Source organism: Danio rerio, chromosome 12 (genome assembly GCF_052040795.2).
Source record: "Danio rerio strain M-AB ecotype USA chromosome 12, GRCz13ab, whole genome shotgun sequence".
In the NCBI taxonomy this organism is placed as follows: Eukaryota; Metazoa; Chordata; class Actinopteri; order Cypriniformes; family Danionidae; genus Danio; species Danio rerio.
The window spans coordinates 4,899,358-4,920,536 of NC_141032.1; the positions used below are offsets into that span (position 1 = coordinate 4,899,358).

General features: G+C 35.7%; 2 protein-coding genes across 4 annotated transcripts in view; both read right to left on the reverse strand.

The window, feature by feature from the left end:
* Positions 1 to 2,146: 2,146 nt before the first annotated feature.
* Positions 2,147 to 13,669, reverse strand: LOC553296 (uncharacterized). Of its 3 annotated transcripts, XM_087275752.1 has the most exons (7): positions 12,790 to 13,669; positions 8,823 to 8,923; positions 5,628 to 5,696; positions 5,374 to 5,391; positions 3,220 to 3,274; positions 3,016 to 3,052; positions 2,147 to 2,897 (listed from the first exon to the last, which is right to left on the reverse strand). In XM_087275752.1, exons 1-7 carry the CDS (start codon positions 13,646 to 13,648, stop codon positions 2,876 to 2,878), a joined length of 1,161 nt encoding a protein of 386 aa, XP_087131878.1. In that variant the 5' UTR covers positions 13,649 to 13,669; the 3' UTR covers positions 2,147 to 2,875. The 3 variants fall into 3 exon arrangements, with proteins under 3 accessions (XP_087131878.1, XP_087131879.1, XP_087131881.1); XM_087275753.1 differs by lacking the exon at positions 5,374 to 5,391; XM_087275755.1 differs by lacking the exons at positions 5,374 to 5,391; positions 5,628 to 5,696.
* Positions 12,947 to 21,179, reverse strand: part of trpm4b3 (transient receptor potential melastatin 4b3) — a 48,162-nt gene continuing 39,929 nt past the window's right edge. The window contains exon 27 of the transcript XR_015503246.1: positions 12,947 to 13,956. The gene's annotated coding sequence lies outside the window, so the exon portion shown is untranslated. The remainder of the gene's footprint in view (positions 13,957 to 21,179) is intronic.

Sequence of the window (21,179 nt, forward strand, 5' to 3'; positions counted from 1 at the left end):
TGACTTTGGAAGTGGGCAAAAACTAAAGTTGTCAAAGTTTCCACACATTAACCAAGTTTTCACAGCTTGAGAGAAGTTTCCGTTGAATGAGCTGAGCATATAAACCGCGGTTGTTAGTTGGTCTATTTGTAAGGGAAACTAGTACAAATAGTATATTGAATAGAATAAATAGCAGTGCACACTGTAAGAATATCTATAAATTCTTTAAACTTATTATTCTATAAATAAGTTTTAAAGGTTTTGTGTTTAATGTTGTAATTTTTCCCCAATTATTTATGATTTTGAATTGCATCATGCGACCGTAATCTTACTTCCAACAACTTTTAAGTTTTGAAAAAGTGACTTTTATGAACATTTGTAATAGCTTAAAGTGATATATTGTCTAGATTGGAGTTGTATATTATGCAACAAAAACGTTTAATAAACTTCCGGTACATTTTCTGTTATTTTACACACTTATTTCTCAACATATTAGTTCAAAATACTACTAAAATGTCAATAAAAGTCACATTGTTAAACTGTAGAGTTGAATTTTCAACATCAAAGGTCGACAGAGCACAGATCAAGTTCTAATAATGCAGTTCACAACCAAAAAAATTGTGTATTAAAAAATACAGAAAGCATGAATGAATGTTTATTCTGTTTTTATAAAGTGCTTTCTTTACTTTTGTCCATTTAAAAGGTGTACATTTGTAGAAAGTTACATTTGTGCCACCAGCTGAAATTACAACATATAGGGCCCTATCATACACCCGGCGCAGTGTGGCGCAAGACGTGGCGCAATAGTCTTTTGGTAGTTTCAGTTTGGCGCAAGAGTGGTTTTGAGGCGTTGCGCTACGCTGTTTAAATAGCAAATGCATTAGCGCTCATTTGTGCGCTCATAGGCGTTCTGGTCTAAAAAGGGAGGCGTTCTGAGGTGGACCGCTGGCGCGTTGCTATTTTGAGAAACTATAATAGATTTTTCATTAGACACAACTAACCCGGTCTAAACTCCGGCGCAGAGTTGCACCTCGCTTACACACTGCTTAATACACACAAGATAGGCAAATATCTTTACATATGAAAAAATGTAAATATTAAGGATATATATATAGGATATAATAAGAATGGATATAGAATATAAATATAAAGGAATAAAATATTACAAAACATATTATTTTCCAGCCTACATAAATATGAAAAACCACTGCTTTTATGTCTTCTTCATCTCGGGAGGCTTTTTCTGTTCATTCATAACAATTTGCTTTTGTATAATGTTATTATTATTAGCAGTATTATTTATTATATCCATATTTATATTTGTTTTATTAAAAACAAGCTTAGATTTGCCCACCTGTCAGGTTTTAGACCATATGGGGCACAGCATGTGTTTTAGGATATAACTCAGGTTTTTGAGCACACTTGGTTATTATTGTTCATTTATTCGTTTGCTGGAAATTAGAACTGAATTTAGAAATAGTTTTGAAATGAATATTTGCGCTTAACAAACAAAATTATTTATTTATAGACTAATTGATGTGCGTAGAGGTTTCCCTATCCAAGAGCGAATGTGAAAGTAGTTCCATTATCTCTCATTCTCACGCAGTAGATGCTCTGTTTAACAGTTTCCTGTTAAAAAAAAAAAAACTGTTAACTGTTAGCTAGTGAAATGCTCAGTTTTTCCACTTAGACTTACTTTACGTCCTGTAAATAGCGAATGCGCTCTTGGCGCGGCGCAGCTGACCCTTAAAGGTATGGAAGATGACACTCTAATTGGTTTATTCTCAAAACACACCTATAACTCATTAAGAAAATAAACTCAACCCTTTTAGACCATGGGACACGGCGCAAAGCGGATTTTCCCATCCGTAAATTAGCAAAAATGTGTTCTGACACGCCCTGAAAGCGTTTGCGCCCTGCGTTTTGCGCTCTGCGCATGGACCGTCAAAATAGAGCCCATAATGTATAACAGTATTTTTGCTAATAAAAAATGTTTCATTAAAAGCGATGCATTATTTAATAAACAGATAACTAAATAACTACAAATGAAATCTTCGAAAAGTGTGAGATCTTCAGAAAAATCAAATCAGAAAAAAAAAATCAGGAAAATAAATCATTCTGATGTTAGGGTCAGTATGAGTTCTGTGATCTAAAGAAGAGTCTGGTGTTCACCAAGGCTGCATTTATTTGATCAAAAATACAGTCAAAAACAGAAGCATTATGAAATAGTGAGAGCTTTTGCATTCATATGCAATTGCTATAGGGTATATGCGGAGGTATGCGGAAGGACTTTTAATTTGTCAGTAACCTGGGTCAAGCGCTTCCGGTGAACTGTATGCCGTTACAAAATCATCGCGTTTAAGGTCTGTTATCTTTAAAAATCAGTGATCTCCACTGGCTGAGTGATATCCGATATAAAGTGGGTCTCAGATTGTATTTATAGCACTGCATTACATTCCATTTCCCCCCGCCATGTCTTTAAAATATGAACATTTATTTTACCCCAGTATATTCAATGAAGCTTCTGCGCTAGCTTGCTGATCCTGATGTAATTAGCTTTTCATCTCATTATACGCTTGAGCAACTATAATCTATTTAACTGATTGTATTTTAATAACATTACAACATCGATGCTGTGAAAGGAACCGTATAAAATGGAAAAAAGTCACATAAACCAATCACCGAAAGTTTATCAGTATGGGAAGAAACACTAGCTCTGCATATACCCTATTCATTAACACAGCCTGAAAAGTCACTGTTAAAGTGGCATCAAATGGTAAACATTAGAGTCCTGGCAGTTCCTCAGTTACGTTTAAGATAGATTCTTCAGGGTGAAAAGTTTAATCATCTGTTGTTCCTCTGTTCATCCAAAAGACGGCGCTGTGAAGAATCCATTTCAGAGAAATGTATTCACTGTCCTGTAGAAGAAACACACACACAAACATCAGCGTCAACATGAAAGTACGCTTTAAATCAACATATTTAGTGAATATTCTGCATAGAAAGGAGGGTTCTGGATGGATGTTTCATCCTTACTGGTAGAGAGAACCACTGAGCACATCCAGAACTCCACCTAAATGAAGCACAAATTAAGTTCGAAATGGTTATCCCAAAATGATTACATTAAACATACAGTGCTGACATATAAACTTATCTGAATCTGCCAAAAACATACTGCCAAAAAGAGTATACAATGACATTTTTCTGCATTAATCCAGTGTTTTAATTGCATCATCCTACCTGGTTGACAGACGGTCTCACAGATTACAGGACAAATATAGCAGTAGGAGCAATCCTGTGGAAGGAGAGATGAAGTGTAAGTAATGCATCTACACGTTGATGTTTTTTTTACTTTTGTTAACTTAAAAGTCCTTGGCTGTCCATGCTCATACAGCAGCTATATAGGGGGAGACCGGGTATAGCTGAAACACAGTTGAAACACTACCAATTCCACTAATTAAGGATCAGATTGAAGTCATGTAACATTTTCAGTTTCCTCAGGTATCCTTAACAATCACACATGGAGATTTTCTAGTCAGTCTTACTATCTCTCCAGAAGCTACAACAGAAAATCTAATTCTGAGGTAAGAAAGTAAAAAATAAATAGCAAGATAGTATTTTGTTTAGTACCTCTACCATTGTAGATGATGCTATGAGAGTTATATCAGATCAAACTGTAGTTTCTCTAGTAAAGAATGGTGTATAAACCTCCGGCTGATTTCAAAGCACCATGCTAATACAGCTAGCTAAACAACAGATGACAGTGGCGGGGTAGGTTGAAACACGCATTTTGAAAGTATAGACCTTTTTCATGGCTGCTGCATGGAGGGCGCTATAGCGACCAGCGTCTTCCGGTAGAATGCTAAAAACTTCCGTTTACAACGTGTACAACTGGTAATTTGCGCTCCGAAAATGGGTTTCAATAACGTTTTTAATGGATAACAGAGTGTTTTTGTGACACACAACTTAGAAATGTGTCTGTTAAAGCCGTTATAATCTGTCACATGTGGTTCAAGCGCGTCAGAAATACGAGAAAAACTTTCTCCTAGTTCACGTGTCTGCCGTCAGAAATAACGTACAGTGTGTGTGTGTGTTTGTGTGTGTGTGTGTGTGTGTGTTCCCAGCCTGTCAGCTGTTAGCTCAGCGGCTCTTTAACACACACACCAACACACACACACACACACACACACAGAGAGAGAGAGAGAGAGAGAGAGAGAGATAGCAGCAGCATCCTATGCTGGTCACCAGCATCACAGCACCAGCATCCCATGCTGGTCACCAGCATAATACCAGCATCACAGCACCAGCATCCCATGGTCACCACAGCATAACACCAGCATCCCATGCTGGTCACCAGCATAGCACCAGCATCCCATGCTGGTCACCACAGCATAACACCAGCGCATCACAGCACCAGCATCCCATGCTGGTTATCAGCATACCAGCACCAGCATACCAGCACCAAAACACAACATATGCTGGTCTTGCTGGTGACCAGCAATGCTGGTCTATGCTGTTTTTTTCAGCAGGGGAGAGAGAGAGAGAGAGAGAGAGAGAGAGAGAGAGAGCAAACCAGAGTACTGGCATGAAACTTAACAGGTAACTTATGAAAGTCGTGCAATTTACAAAAATGACCAATAAAAGTCTGTTATTGATCCTCTGCTGGCTGATTTGCTGTTCATTCTAATCGCGAGCCGTTTGTGTTTTATTTCGTGTGTTGTATTCACCACGGTTTGTGTTTTTCTGTCATTTTGAAATGACACTAGCCTGTGTGTCCGTGGCACAGTACAGGCTACTGTGTGTGTGTCATACATTTTGGTGAATTACATTTGTTTGGGCTGGTTATATATTTGAAATAAAAAGAAAATGTTGACTTTAGCGATGACAAGGCTTCACTTCATTAAAACGGCAGAAGATGCCGTCTGACAACGAGGGGAAAACGCCTCACAGCAGCTGTTTTCCATCCTATTAGATCGCATTTCTTTAAGTGATCAGTCCAGGAGATGGTGCTGATGGACAACAGTATTAGTTCAAAGAGGATAAAAACTATCTTTCAAAGCTGTCCAAATGTGACTGTTTACACGCATTAGCTGCCGACCGGAAGTTCTTCGCATTCTCCTTGCGCATACACGCAAAGCATAATGGGTAGTTTTGCATTCCAAGAAAAAGGTCTATACAAACACTTACACACACATACATATGTATGTGCACATACAGACATGCACACACAAACGCACATGTGCATGCTCAAACACACACAATATGCACATTTACATGCAATATTCACATTTATTGTATTGTTGCAGTCATTTATTTACAATTAAACTGTTGTTGTGGCATATCACTTGTAGTACGCTTAGTTTTTGTGCATTTTGTCTACCTGTTACAACTTACCCCAGTATGTGTTATAGCCTGTAACAAATGACCACTTTGTGTTTGTCATCATCTCAATAAGTCAGTGATATAGTTTAATAAATTTAAATAGTTGAAATTTGTAGTAAACAAATGTGGGTACTTTGCCTAAAAGTTTCAGTCATGTAGCTAAAAAAAGGGTAGTTTTAGGTGATAATGAAAAGTTATGTTACAATCATCCCTGGTCTCCCCATATTGATTTAAATATTTTGGTAAAATGATGAAACTATATTTACTTCACATTGATGGCAGTGTTCTGATGTGTCTCCCTCCTCACAGGGACATTTGTCGCAGGTATCACAGTGCTGAGAGCAAAGAGAGAGGAAGTTCATGAGTCGTGCTAAAACAGGCAACATTAACACCTCATGCACTGATCATTGTGCCCATAGACTTACATTGCAAAAGGCTGTCATTGATTTAACATTGGACCAAACTTTGTGACCTCATAACTTTCCATCAGACAGACTTAATGCAGGGCTCATTTAACTAAAACTATGAGCAGCCAATCACTAACTTTCTAGACACACCTTAACAACCAGATTCTCCGCCTTAGCAACTGCCTCATAGACAATTTTGTTGATCCAATTACAAGTAGACACAATAAGTACAGGTAGCCTATAGACAGTGTTTAAAGTTCTCAATCTCTACTGAGTGGAAATGCATTTGACTGGATAGCTTTACTCTTATGAACACTCATAAATGAATCCTTTCAACCAGGTGTTAAAAGCCATCCACTCTCGATGTTCTTCACGACAGAACATGTTGGTTAGGGGATGTATTGTGAAAGAAGGCACTTACATTTAAAATTGTGATCAAAATCATAGCTCCCATTCACATCATTTTAATTTACTTGTTCTCACATAAGTCATAGTAGACATCTAGAGATGTTTTTAATGCATGCCAATACCAGGTGTAAATGTTGATGAAGAGGTTGGTGGTATGACAGTATATATCATTACAGTGAAATAAGCCATCCACTGTAATATAAATAAATATATAAATATACAGCCATTAAATATATATATATATATATATATATATATATATATATATATATATATATATATATATATATATATATATATATATATATATATATATATATATTTATATATATATACATATATATATATATACACATATATATACATATATATATATATATACATATATATATATATATATATATACATATATATATATATATATATATATATACATATATATATATATATATATATATATATATATATATATATATATATATATATATATATATATATATATATATATATATACATATATATATATATATATATATATATATATATATATATATATATATATATATATATATATATATATATATATATATATATACAGTTAAAGTCAGAATTATTAGCCCCTATTGGATTTAAACTAATCTATATATTTCCCAAATGCTGTTTAACAGAGCAAGGAAATTTTCACAGTATGTCTGATAATATTTTTTCTTCTGGAAAAAGTCTTATTTGTTTTATTTTGGCAAGAGTAAAAACAGTTTTGAATTTTTTAAAACCATTTTAAGGACACAATTTATAGCCCCTTTAAGCTATATTTTTTCGATAGTCTACAGAACAAACCATCGGTATACAATAACTTGCCTAATTACCTTAATCTGCCTGGTTAACCTAGTAAAGCCTTTGTATGTTACTTTAAGCTGTATAGAAGTGTTTACTGTCATTATGGCAAAAATAAAATAAATAAATTATTAGAAATGAGTTATTAAAACTATTATGATTAGAAATGTGTTGAAGAAATCTTCTCTCCGTTAAACAGAAATTGGGGAAAATATCATTCAGGGGGGCTAATAATTCTGACTTCAACTGTATGTACATATATATATATATTAATTTAAGTGTATTGTGCGACATGTAAACAAGTGGGTGTGGCTAATTCACATGCAGTGTGTGATGCTGATCATGAGACTGAAATGACTGTCCTGAAACTTTGAATGTGAGTACAGAATAACTCTGTGTACAACATCCCTCAGTAAGATACAGTCACTCAGGCCCGGATTGGCTAATCGGGAGGACCGGGAGAATTCCCGGTGGGCCGGTGCGTTTTTTGGCCGCGAGGGCCGTTGTCCCTAGCTCCAGAATCTGTTGCTCTCAGCAGTCACACTTTTTACATTAATTATTTTTTTTACTTGACCACAGTCTTCCTATTAATTATTTTACCAAAGCTCTGCTCTTTTTATCTATTTTCCCGCAGCCTGGTTAATGATTATATAACTAAGACGAGCCACTATTTTACGCACAGATGTTGTGGTCCAGTGGTTAGCGCGTTAGGCTATGACACTGCGGACCCGGGTTTGATCCTCGTCTGAGAGGGTTTTTTTTTTTTTTCATTTTTATTGTTAAGACATATAATACTGTTAGGGTTGTTGAACATTTGAAGTTCTAAAGCAGCTGTTTTCTCAAAAAAATACGTGATAGTGTCATTAGAAACTGATTTGGAAATGACCTTATTTTAATATAGTCAGTCGTGAACTGAGGTGGGCCGGTCTGAGGCTTGAAACTCCAGGGCTGAAAAGGAGTCCCACTCCGGCCCTGCAGTCACTTGTGTTGAGCTAAAACCTCTGCCAACTAACAGCCTCCCCCAGGTCCTAATGCACACCTAACAACATGATTGATTCACTAGGGATGTTGTAATTTTTAGACTAGGCAAATATAAAATACATAAATAACATGGTTATATTATAAACGGCTTAGACTTGTTTCATATTTTGGTCAGAATATATGAAAAATAAATTGGCTTAATGTTTGTAAGTATTTGTTATGAGTAGATTTTCTTAAATACAGGGTATATGCAGGAAACAGAGAGTGAAATCCAATACCTTTCAAGACATTTTTGTAGACTCCTACCATACATTGTAAGGCTTTATCGCCACATAAGGTTTCAATCAGTAACAATAGCTACATTTTAACTTCTAGTATATTTACTAAACTAATCCTTAACTAAAACATTATTTATGTACAAAATAAAAATGCTAATCCAGCAGAAATAACAGTGTTGCATTGGTTACTGCGGTAAACAAAGCAGTATGATGTCAAACCTAGCAGGATTTTATTGATTTCAAATAGCATCCCAATATTCACAGATTAAATTCAGGCAAACTTGAGAAAAAAATAGCTTTTAAGGGCCTTAAATTTCTCTAAATTGATTTTTTTTTTTACTTTTTCTACCTTTTAAGACCCCTCGGACACCCTGAAATAACCTATTTAAATAACTATATAGTGACATTGTTACAGTAAAATAAAATTGCTCATTCCATGAAATAAAATGTTGGTCATACACACTTATGATAATGCACTTGTGACAGGATCATTATAAACATGTTAATATGAGGTTCAGTAATTTAAGTGCAATGTGGTAACAGCACGGTTTACCTCACAGACTGAGCAGAGTCCACAGAGAGACCCGGAGCTGTACTGTATATCCTCCGCCATGACTGCCTCTACAGTCTCTATGTTGTCCTCTTCAGCCGCTTCTACATAGCAGAGGAAAAATGAGCTTCAAGAAAGTCCTTCATTACTTAGTTAGTTATGGGTAAGGCATCATAGTTATATTCAGTAGTAAAGCCTCTTCTTCTGTGTTTTAAACTTGGTTAGGACACTGTTTAAAGCCCATCTGTTAAGCAATGAAGTCTGAGTATTTTATTCCCCTGCTGATAAAACAGCTTAAACCAGCCTAGGCTGGTTGGCTGGTTTTAGCTGGAGACCAGCCTGGTTTTAGAGGGGGGCCATTTCCCAGCTGGTTCCCTGCTATTTCCATCCTGGTCTTTCCTGGTCAGGTTGGAAGATGACTAGCTAAAACCAGCTTGACCAGGCTGGGAGCCCAGCCAAAACCAGCTATGTCCAGCTTAAACCAGGCTGTCAAGCTGGTTTTAGCTGCTCATTTTCCAGCCTGACCAGCTAAGACCAGGCTGGAAATGGCTGGAAACCAGCCTGTAAATGACCAAAACCCCTCTAAAACCAGGCTGGTCAACCAGCTTAGGCTGGTTTGAGTATTTTTTTTTTCAGCAGGGTATAAATGGTAAGTAAAAGCGCTCTGTGAGTAAAAACCTGCATATCACTGGGGTAAGTACACTGACAAGGCACCTCAGTCAAGGAGTGTTCCTGAAATATGTGTTAGCAATGTTTAGTCATCATTTAGCCTTAGGGTGCTTTCACACCCGTGGTTCAGTTTATTTAGTCTGGATCCATAGATATATACACTAGATGTTGCATAGGGACCCTAAGCATGCATCAATAGCGCCGCCACATTGGTACAGTGCTCCCAGGACAAATGTCATTCAACCGCACTAGTCAAGACAGTGTTATTACGTGAAAATGTGGGACATAAGCGCTGTCTACGGGTGTAGTAACGAGCAAACAAAGAAAACAAAGCACAAAGGCAGAACATTTCATAGGTAATATTAAGTTTTTTTTCTGTTTTTGTATGTTCTGAACTTTTGTGCTAATCAGGTAACGTTTTTGTTGATAACAGTCACTTACTGCATTCACCATAAGGCAAAGCAGCTCCAACTCGCTCTAAACACTCGGCTTATGCTAGTTTTGTTGAATAAAATCAGCAAACAATGCAAAAGAAATATGACAACGAGATGCTGCGCTGCCAGAAACTTGTATTATCGTCGGCTAACGTTAGTGAAAGAGTCGCTCGGGGGATTCATTCACAAACGAATCGCTCCCTCCGTCAGTATGAGAAGTGAAAGCAGGAGAGGAGGTGTGTTTCAGGACATGATTAGATTAAATTTAACAGGGAGGGTGAATAGTACATTTCTGTCCACACAAACACAAGCTTTTTTGTCAGGAATGCCTGTGCGGTCACTGATCCATCAATGTAGAAAAGTGATGTAAAATTATAATTTTCGTAATTAGAAAAAAAAATTACATACTAACATCCAGGAAAACTCCCGATCATAGATATATGTGTATATCTCTGGCTTTGGATGGCCACAGTCCTCCACTGTACCTTGGTCCCGCATTCATTTCAAAGGAGCACTACCCTGTAGCAAGATGGCGGCGCTATTGACGCATTCCGTCCAATAGACAACTATAGGCCAGGCGACATCTAATGTATATATCTATGGTCTGGATCAAGCTAAAGGATAGGATGAAGGATGAGATCTTTCCCTTTCAGCCATTAAAGTTGACATGAAATGGATGTTAAGTTTCCTTTTTTTTCCCCTATCGTGACTTACAATGAACAATGAAGTGCACAGATACATTGTTTAAAACTAGCATATATAAAATAAGACTAAGTTTGGCGACAAACATCTTTCATCATCTGAATGCGGTTAGATTAGAGAAAGCTAGCTGGCAGTGAATGATGGATACAGTAGCTTGATTAGATTTCTTACAGCAGCTAAAACTGAAATGCACTAGTTTTTGTAAACTTCAATTCATGTTGAACTGGTGGCCATATACGGTCACGTGATGCCCTGTAACATACTGTAAATCACATGTCAGGTTCATGTCAACAGCATTCAACCACAACAGACTTGAGTGGTTGAAATATTTGAGCTGCCGTTCAGATATAGTGGAGCTATTTCAGGGCCGATGTGTGACTTCATAGACTGACAAAGAGGAACACACACAGGACTTCACACAGCCAGCCATGGCTCTGTTCCAGAACTTACACAGACAACAATTTTAACTTTATAAAGCCTACAGTGATTTATTTGATTGACATATTTCTAAGGCCTGATGAACTTGATGCAGGACAAACGTTGTAATCTTTTTTTCCTGCGAGGTCATTTAAATATTTTTAGAGGTCACTCAGGGCATGTCCTACTGAATTTTGTTGGTTGTGAAACATTATTCCAATGTAGTCCAAATGATATGTTTTTAATTAAACAGAAACGTTTCTCACGTTTGTTGATCTCACTTTAATTTTTCTGCTGCAGTGTAAATATGTGGGATTTTAAAGCATAAAAACTTACTAATATTTTAATGAGAACTTGTCGTAATTATTGTATGTATCTTTCTACAATGCTGCCAACTTAATTATACTAACCTACAGCATGCTGAATGTAAACCTACTCACCAGGAAAAAAAAAGTTTAACAGCACCATCTACTGGACTGTAAAGAAAATGATTTAAACATTTAAAGGACACCTATTTTACCCCTTTTTCAAGATTTAAGATGTGTCTTTTGTGTCTCCAGAATGTGTCTGTAAAGTTTAAGCTTAAAACACACATCAGATTATTTATTATACCTTTCAGAATGTTGGAATTTTCTGCACTGAACACATTTTAGCTGTTATTGTGCCCTTTCCCTTTAATGCTAGTTCTCCCTGCCCACTGTTCCCATGTGCCTGTCAGAGTGTGCCTCAATCTCAACCTCTGCTGCGGCAGATAACAGACAGACATGAAGGAACCCGATCTAACGTAACATTTTTGGAAAATACTACAGTAAGAACTTTCCCAATGATTATTTGATGTATTTGTTGTGGAGTTAATCCAAATCTTTTTGCACCCCAAATACTGGGGTGTGGATTTAATTCACTATGACTGCGGAAACACAGATGATTTTCATCATAGGTGCCCTTTAAGTAAATAGTAAATAGTGTAGTAAAATATTGATGTTATTTTGAGGTGTATACATGTATCGATATACAGTATTATTGCTGTGGAAAAATATTGCAATACGATTCTATATCGATTTTTTTCCCTCACCCCTGCTATTACCAAAGTACTAACACTAATGGGAGGCAGAAATGTGATATGTTCACATCAAATGTAACTACTCTGTAAAAAAAAAAATCTGTTATATAACAGTTTCTGTATTTTGTGGTGTTTTCTGTTCATTTATGGTTGTGATTTGCCTTATGGGAGCTTGATCTCTGCTCTGCTCGACTTTTCAAAAGTCAACAAAGTGACTTGTATTGACATTTAGTAGTTTTAAAAAAATTCATTCTTTCATTCATTTTCTTGTCGGCTTAGTCCCTTCAATAATCCGGGGTCGCCACAGCAGAATGAACCGTCAACTCATCCAGCACGTTTTTACGCAGCAGATGCCCTTCCAGCCTCAACCCATCTCCAGGAAATGAAAAAAATTATTGTATAAGAAATAATATATAGAGAATTAAGTGTGTAAAATGTCAGAAAGTGTACTGGCAATTTATTACAAGGTTTTGGTACTGTAATATAGTCATTTTAAACTATTGAAAATGTCAATAAAAGTCACTTCTAGGTTTAAAGTTGTTGCAAGAAAGATCATGATCCCATAATGCAACTCAAAAATAAAAGGAGGGAAAAATAAAAACACGAATAACAAAATACCAAAAACAGCTAATTTATGGACATTTTTACAGTGTATATTTGAATATATTTGAATGTGATGAATAGTTACCTTCAGCTACAGTTTCTTCATCTCCAGCCTCTTCATCATCATCATCATCAGCAGCAGCATCTGCCTCTTCATCATCTTCTTCCTCCACAGCTTCTGCTTCCTCTTCAAGCAGTTGTGGAGAATCTTCTTCCTCCGCTAATCCTTCTTGTTCCTCTTCTGCTACGTTCACCTCAATTTTCTGCTCTTCTTCTTCATTCTTTTCATCCACATTATCCTCTTCATCTTCTGCCCCTTTGGTCTCTTCATCTTCCTCTTCTACTCCATCAGTCTCATCATCATCATCTTCTACTACTTTTGTTTCTTCATCTTCCTCTCCTGCTTCTTCTTCATCTTCTACTCCATCCGTCTCTTCATCTTCAGCTTCTTCTACTCCTGTCTCTTCATCTTCCTCTTCCTCTTCTGCTTCTTTTTCGTCTTCTTCTGCTGCTTCTACTCCTTCTGTCTCTTCGTCTTCCTCTTCTGCTTCTTCATCTTCTGTTGCTTCTTCTACTCCTTCTGTCTCTTCATCTTCCTCTTCTGCTTCTTCCTCTTCTTCTACTGCTTCAATCTCATCATCTTCCTCTGTTGCTTCCTCTTCATCTGCTATTTCAGTTTCCTCGCCTTTCTCTTCTACGTCTTCATTGGCTTCTTCTACCTCCAGATCTGCTGTATTCTGCTCCTCAGGTTCTTCCCCCTCTCCTCCGTCGTCTTCAGACGCGTTCCCTTCACCGGCCTCCTCCACTTTGTGACCTCCAGTCGGATCCAGACCCTTCACCTCCTCATTCTGCAGCCTTTCTTCAGCTTCAACTGAATCCCTGAACGTCCCGGATCCGAGCAAAGCTACGACAAGCCATAGAAGCCAACAGCGAGAAGCCACCATCTTGCAGTCGCTCTCTCACACAAGCGCAACAGGAAAAACCAGACTCCAAATATGTGTTTGCATCCACCCAAAAGCAAGCAGCTTCTAGTAGAGTTAAAGGATCCTGGATTGCTTAGAGAGAGAGGCAGTTTACTTGTAGCTGCAGTGGCTGAAGGGGTTTGAGAGACGGAGAGGGCTGTTCTCTGTTGTGGGATCACATGCACACTCGCAGCATTCAGAGAATGGTGTAGAACAGAAGAACACACTCATATGCTGATTGACAGGGCCACATGCACAACACACACTTCTGCAGGCCTCCATTATTATATCTGTGTGAGAGAAAGTGACTCAGTTAAACTGTCTAAGGAAAGTTTTGATCTAGTTTTGCTTTCGTTGAGTGTGTGGATTACTTGCCCAAAAATGTAGTGTGAGTAAACGTATCTGTTGGATATATTACTCAAAGCTTGAGTTAAAAGTAGCCCTCTTAAAAGTTTTCAAGAGTAGTGAGTAGGGATAAAACGGTATCAGAATTTCACGGTACGGTAATACCTTGGTTTGAATGGCACGGTATGGTATTTATTGAATAATTTACAGGAAAAACTAAACTAATGAAAAGACTCGAAAAAAGTGCCAAAAGTTTTATTTACCTTATCACTGAACATATTAATGACATACAAATTAGCCATCTATCTGTAAGTTTCGAAACAGGAACTTCAATTTTTCAATTTTAATAACAAAAAACTATTAAACCATATTAAAAAATAGTTTCAATTTAGTATTGTTGAAAACTCATTACATTCAACATTTAATCACTCACTCACTTAGATAGAGATGGGTTTTTTAAGGAAAATTATCATATAACTATAATCTGGTAAAAGCTGGGATGTCTGGGCATGTCCCCTGCAACAGAAAAAAACCCCTCTCATTTGGGACTGAGGTTTCTGGGACAGAGAGATATGATTTAGCCAAGGTTGACAGAAGTGGGTAACGTTGTCTTTCCACCACTTGAGAGGACAAGCCATGAGTGAGATAGAGGTCTCTTTGCGGTACAAGTCAATGTCTGCATCAATCTAACAAGTGTGCTGTGTTCTGCAGTCCCCATGACTGTTTTTAGTCGTATTCCCCGACTTATATTTCACCACAGTCTGGCAGTGTCTGCATATTGTTTTTTTCTTTGTCTGTCACCTTTTCTCCTTTATCGTATCTTTTTAGAAAGAAACCGAAATGCTTCCACACATCCGATTTAAAACCCGCTTTAGGTTCGATCATTTCCAGCTCTTTTTCTTCCCCGTTACTAGCAACACACTCCATTTCCGCATTACTGGATCTGTAGTGACAACAGACCGCAAAGGATGATGGCCACGCCTGGGCTGATGGGAATTGTAGTTCCCGCTACCTCCCGTTCGCTTCATTCGCCTAAGCAAACTTTGCTCAGAAATATAGTTTTATTGAGTCATGCGGCTACGGTAATATCGAAAAAAATTACTATTGTGGTTTGACGGTATTTAAAATATTGTTACATCCCAATAGTAGTGAGCATTACGCTGTTAAAAAGCTGATGCATTTACATCTAATTTGTGGATGTGTGTAAATGTAACATTCTGTAGTGCATTTATTGATTTCCCAGCAGGCACACAATGCAATAAGACATTAATATTAGGTTCGATTTAGGTTGTGATGTCAGGTGACCAAAATGTCTATCCAGTGTCTAAGGACAATGTTAATTTGATGTTCATTAATGGCATCAAATGACGCTGATAATTGGTTGATTTTAGGTTGTGTTACAAAGTGACCAAAATCCAACATTTTACTGTGCCCAAAATGCCTTGTTTACTCAAATGGATTAAGTTCACAGTACTCATTAGGATTAGTTTTTGAACTTAAATGATTTGCTGCAATCGGTTTCCTCAAATGGTTTGTTACCTCAGCGTTTTGAGTTTTACACACTGAAAAAAAAAATATTTCTGCAAAACCATTGCAAACTATTTAAATGTGTTGAATTTGAACAAACAAACTAAATTTAGTTATGTTTAACTTAATTTGTTTGTTTAAGTTCAGCCCAAATGAATTGTTTTCAAACACTTACCTTAAATAATTTAATAAATCCAATAAATCAACTTTGCAAAATCCAATGTTGAGCCAACACTTTAAACTAACGACATATTGACATCAAATACAGATACATCTGTCAGGTTTGGAAACTAAAATCCAACATCTGATAGACGCCATACGGTCAACACAATGTAAAGCTGTAATATGTTAATATTTGGCTGATTTTAGGTTGGACATTAGACATTGATGTCAACCCGATCTTTATTTCCAAACAAAATGCAATGTCCCCACAATGTTGGGGTATAACGTCAATCTGAGGTTATGTTGATGTCTTGTGCCTGCTGAGTGTTTAAGGCCGCTTTGGTCATCAAAAAGTAAACATCTGACATCTCATCAGTGACATGCATCCAAACACTCTCTGTGTAAAGTTTTTGGGCATCTTCTTGGACACTTTTAATGGTTCCAAAAGGTTTGCTGCGTTTATAAATCGCCATGTATTGAGGTAGTTCAGCATGTGTCAATTTACCTTCTATGTGCGATTTGATTGGACAGGAATCACAGGACTGATTTTTCTAATCCCCATAAACAAGAAGAAATAAAGTAGTGACTGCAGGTTGAAGGAAAGCAGTGGAGTAAAAGTACCAACACTGCACTAAAAATGCACTCAAGGGAAAAATTTGTAAAACTACTTAGTAAATTACATTTTCTGGAAAAAAAAACTACTCTATTACAGTAGTTTGAGTATTTGTAATTGGTTACTTTACACCATTGGTTGTTACTGACATCTACACTGTAAAAAGTGCTGGGTTCCACACAATTCCTTCATGTTGTCACAACACAAATACATTAAGTTCACTAAATAGTTTTTACAAATGTAAGTGGTTTGAATGTGAAACTATTACGTTGTCGCCAATAACCTTAAGTATTGTGTTGTTGCGACTCATTTTGAATAGGTAGTTTGAACAAGCAGCAAACGTACTGTAATCTAATACATTGGCAAAGCCATACAAGAACGGTTAGGCAAAATACAACAAAATCTAACACTGGTTTTGGCATTTTATAAGAAAAAGTTTGGGCACCCCTGCTTTAGTCATCTTAATCCTGTTATTGCACTTACACAATCAGATTAGATGAGTACAATCACACTGACATCTTAAAAAAACACACTAAACATTTTAAGTATACAGTAGCTCACTATATTTTAATGTGCTATTCTTACTATTAATAAATTATGACTTTTAGCTCAATAAATATCGAATTAGCTGCTTATTAAGTTAGCAGGAATTAACCATTATTAAGTTAGCAGGAAGTACACCGTAAAAAAAAAAAAAAAAACTGGGGTCCATACAGTTAATTTGAGTTGGGACAACATGAAATGATTGCGTTAACTTATTAGTTTTAGTTCTTATAATAAGTAGTTTAAACACATATCAAACATGTCAAAGAGTGTCCACACTGAAAAAAATAGTTTTGCTAAACTATTTAAATGTGCAAAAAATTAAACAAATTAAATTCAGTAAAGTTTAAATTAAATTAAATTCAGTCCAGATAAATTGTTTACAACCACTTAATCTAAAACATTTAGTAAATTTAAGGAATCATCTTGGAGAAAATTTTTTCCGTGCATGGGGAAAGAACAAATCACCAGCGTTATGCAAATTGAGTGAAGCCAGTCCTGTTTTGAACCTCTGCAGGGCTGGCTGGGTCTGCTGGGTGGAAAGCTAAATAAAGAGACCTTCAATAGTAGCGGCACACTGCACAATCTGACCTTCAGTGGATCACTAAGCTGCTGAAACTCCATCCCTCCCTCTCGCAGCTCCTTTTCTAAAGGTCACCTCTATACATTTAACCCACAGTCTAAGCTTTTAAATACTGCTGATTACAGCGGAGCTACTTTTTAAGTCACTGGTAGACGCACACGGAATCTGAAAGGCCAGAAATTAGCATATTCTTAGCCCATTATTTAGTCTTTTTAATTACTTATGTAAAAGTGTAAATATATATTTATTAATTTTGTTATAATCATTTTAGTTATATTGACTAATACTCATATGTGTACACACTCAAGAAATGTTTTTTTTTTTTTTTTCTTGATCATTCAAACTGCTTATTTTAAATGAGCTGAAACAACCTGCATGTTTTACAGTGGACTACAAAAAATATTTTGCTCCTCGTTTAAACGACTTATATAAAGCGAGCTGTAACGACAAAATTCTTGAGTTTTCTTTTTTTTTTTAGGATAACCTAATTGTTTTTATGTTTTATCCTCTTTAATTACAGCAATACTTAGTCGATTTGTGTTGGAACAACATGAATGCAGCTTATGACAATATTTTTCTGTTTTCTAAGTAAATTTCAGTAAACACTGTGAGAGATGTGCTTTGTTTATCAAATAAAAGGATCGAATTGGATTTTTATTGTAAACCATAAATACAAGTGTTAAACTATTAATATTTAATGTTTTAACTTTACTATATTCCCAAAAACAATCCACATAACTGCAAAGATGTCTGCATTGTCTTTATTATTTATTTATTTATTTTTACAAATTGGTGCGCAGAAATAGGAAAAACTGTCAGATTCTGTCTAGCCCCAGTCCAGGGTTATTACTAGGGTCGAAAGGGATAAGGGGCTTAGTCCGAAAGAAAAAAGGTTCACCCGCATACAAACTGTAAGAACAATATATTCAAAGACCTTTATATGTTCTTTGTCCTCCTTATTTGGCATTTGAATCGCATTTCTCATTGTCTGTCATTTTCTATCATTTCTACCGAAAAGTCAATTTATAATCCGATATTAACTTAAAGCATTTACAGTAGAATATAATAAGCTGCATGAACTTACTGTGATTTAACTATTACAGAAACAGATTACACTTGTTATATCATATCTAGATAAATATGTCTAGATATCTACATAATTTCTAGAAAGCTAAAACAATTGACATTTTATCTGAATAATTTGCATGTAGTTACATTCACATAACGCACATGTTATTTTTATTTCACCAAAACTACACGTTTTATACTGTGAAACCAAATATTAAGCTTTATCTGTAGTTATAACTATTCAATTTTGTAAAACAGTTGTATTATTACCTCATCAGCTTCAACTCCTCAAAATAATGAATGAATGAGGACGGTGAAGGGATTGTTTTTAACACTTGGCGCATGACAACAGTCCCACTCCCACCTGCTGGAAGAAACAGGTACTGATTATTTAAATAACGACACAAAAGTTGCGTTAAGTGGAATGCACATGATGTATGTGCTAATTTGAAGTACCTGGATAACAAATTAATGTTATACAACCTGTTTTTAAGTGCAACATTTTCCAAACAAACAGGGGCTTATGACAATACACCAGGGGCTTAAAACACCCAACCCAAGGTTTTAGGTTACAAAACCTTTCTATGACTTCCACAGTATTAATTTTTTTTTTGTATTAATTTTTTTTTTATTACTACAATGAATGTCAATGGCTGCCATTCCCTCAACATAATACAGAATATTTTGTTTTGTGTTCAACAGAAGAAAGTAACTCATAACTTTAAAACCACCTGGATGGGACTAAAATGTATGGGTCACACTTTACAATAAGATTCATTAGTTAATGTTCATTAATGCATTTACTAACATGAACAAACAATTAACAATACATCTACTACTGCATTTCTTCATGTTAGTTAACATTAGTTAATGAAAATACAGTTGTTCATTGTTAGTTCATGCAGTGCATTAACTAATGTCAACAAGCATGGACTTGAATGTTAATAAATTAGTAAATGTTCAGTTATGATTAATAAATGCTGTACATGTGTTGTTCATAATTAGTTCATGTTAGTAAATGCATTATCTAATGAACCTTATTGTAAAGTGTTACCGATTTATATTTATGCCAGCTCGTTGATTTGTCCCACCACAAACCTCCTGTTTCAAAGACAGTACGTCAAAGCAGGAGTGAAACCTGAGTGAAGACTACAAGTCCAGCAAGTCCACTGGCACAGCTGTAGTTTGAAGAGAACATTGTGAAGGATCTTTGTTGCCCCTGAAATACGAGAGGCAAACTTGAACACGTAATCTATTTATCTCCTCTGTGTCTGCAGAGTCGGCTAAAACACTACAGCATTTTAAATAAAAAGTCAGAAGTCAGGATTTCAGAATGTTTATTTAAAAATCTCAAAATACATTAAGTTGTAAAACAAATTTAAAGCACACAGAATGACAAAGATCTCCATCAAAGAAAAATGCTATGAAAATATAACATAATATATAAAATAGGCAACAAAATGCAGCACAAAAAAATAAAAATAATAATAATGCAAAATTCAAGAACATCACTACAGCACGCAGTAAAGTTTTTTTAATAAGTAACAATTTTAGTAAACTAAGTTTTGAACATGTCAGCATTTTGTTTTCTGGCAAATATATTTCTACAGATGTTACTAAATTTGACCCAGATTCCCAAACATACAAATAAAATTTAACTAATTTAGAAACATTAATTATCCGTAACAGCAATGGAGTGACACAAGGAGAAAATGCTGAACTACTCAAATGAGTTAATACTTTGTATAAGTTGTTTTTGGTAATGACAGTTTATGTAGGTCTCGTCTATAAACTGTGATCTTCAGTTCTTATTTTCTATTGGATACAGGTCAGGTGGTTGTTCGGGCCATTCTAGCAGCTTTATTTTCTTTTTTGAAACCATTAGAGAGTTTCCTTGGCTGTGTTTAGGATGAAGGTCTCGCTTAAATGTCCACCCTGGTTTCATCTTCATCATCTGGTAATGCAGGTGTTGGACTGGAGAAGCCAATATTCATTTACAATCATGAAGATTTCAGCTGCTGTCTGGGCTTTCCTTGCCTTTTACACCTTCCTTTCTTCATGTGTTCAATACTTTTCCCCTGTGTCATTTCAGTGTTTTTTAAATAACTTCATTTATAAATTGATTAATTTAGTTTTCTTTGAATGAATTTGGTTGTTACTGACATCTAGTGAAAACTTTGTCAACAGTACATTTAGACACGTGCTTTCTGAGAAAAATCATGACATGTTCAATGCTTTTTTCACTCGCTGTTTATAGAGAAGTCATATATTACAATCTTTACCTCATTTAATGTACTGTAACATTGTGTAAAGATTGCATAATCAATACATTTACACGGCTCAGAGGTTTTTTTTCATCCTAAAGATGTTATTGCACTTATAAAATCAGCTTAAACAATCACATTGACATTATAATAAAGTGTGAGTACTAATGTTTTTTTTAAGTACAATTCTCACTATTAATAAAGCACTAACTATGACTTTTAGCTCAATAATCGTTTTATTCGCTGCTTATTAGTAGTTATTAATATAGTAGTTTTAGCTAGGATTAGGGATGTAAAATATGATCATGTAGAATATGTATTTTATACGTACAAGAAATAGCCAATTTCTTAATAATAGACTGATAATAAGCTACTAGTAAATAGTGAGAATTGATAGTTGAAGTGTAA

Excerpts from the sequence above, each read along its gene's own strand:
- LOC553296 (XM_087275752.1), bottom strand. The coding sequence starts at position 13,648 with ATGGTGGCTTCTCGCTGTTGGCTTCTATGGCTTGTCGTAGCTTTGCTC. Across the intron at positions 8,924-12,789 it reads TGAAGAAACTGTAGCTGAAG|AAGCGGCTGAAGAGGACAAC; the intron begins GTAACTATTCAT and ends TCTGCTATGTAG. Across the intron at positions 2,898-3,015 it reads CTCAGTGGTTCTCTCTACCA|GACAGTGAATACATTTCTCT; the intron begins GTAAGGATGAAA and ends TTTCTTCTACAG.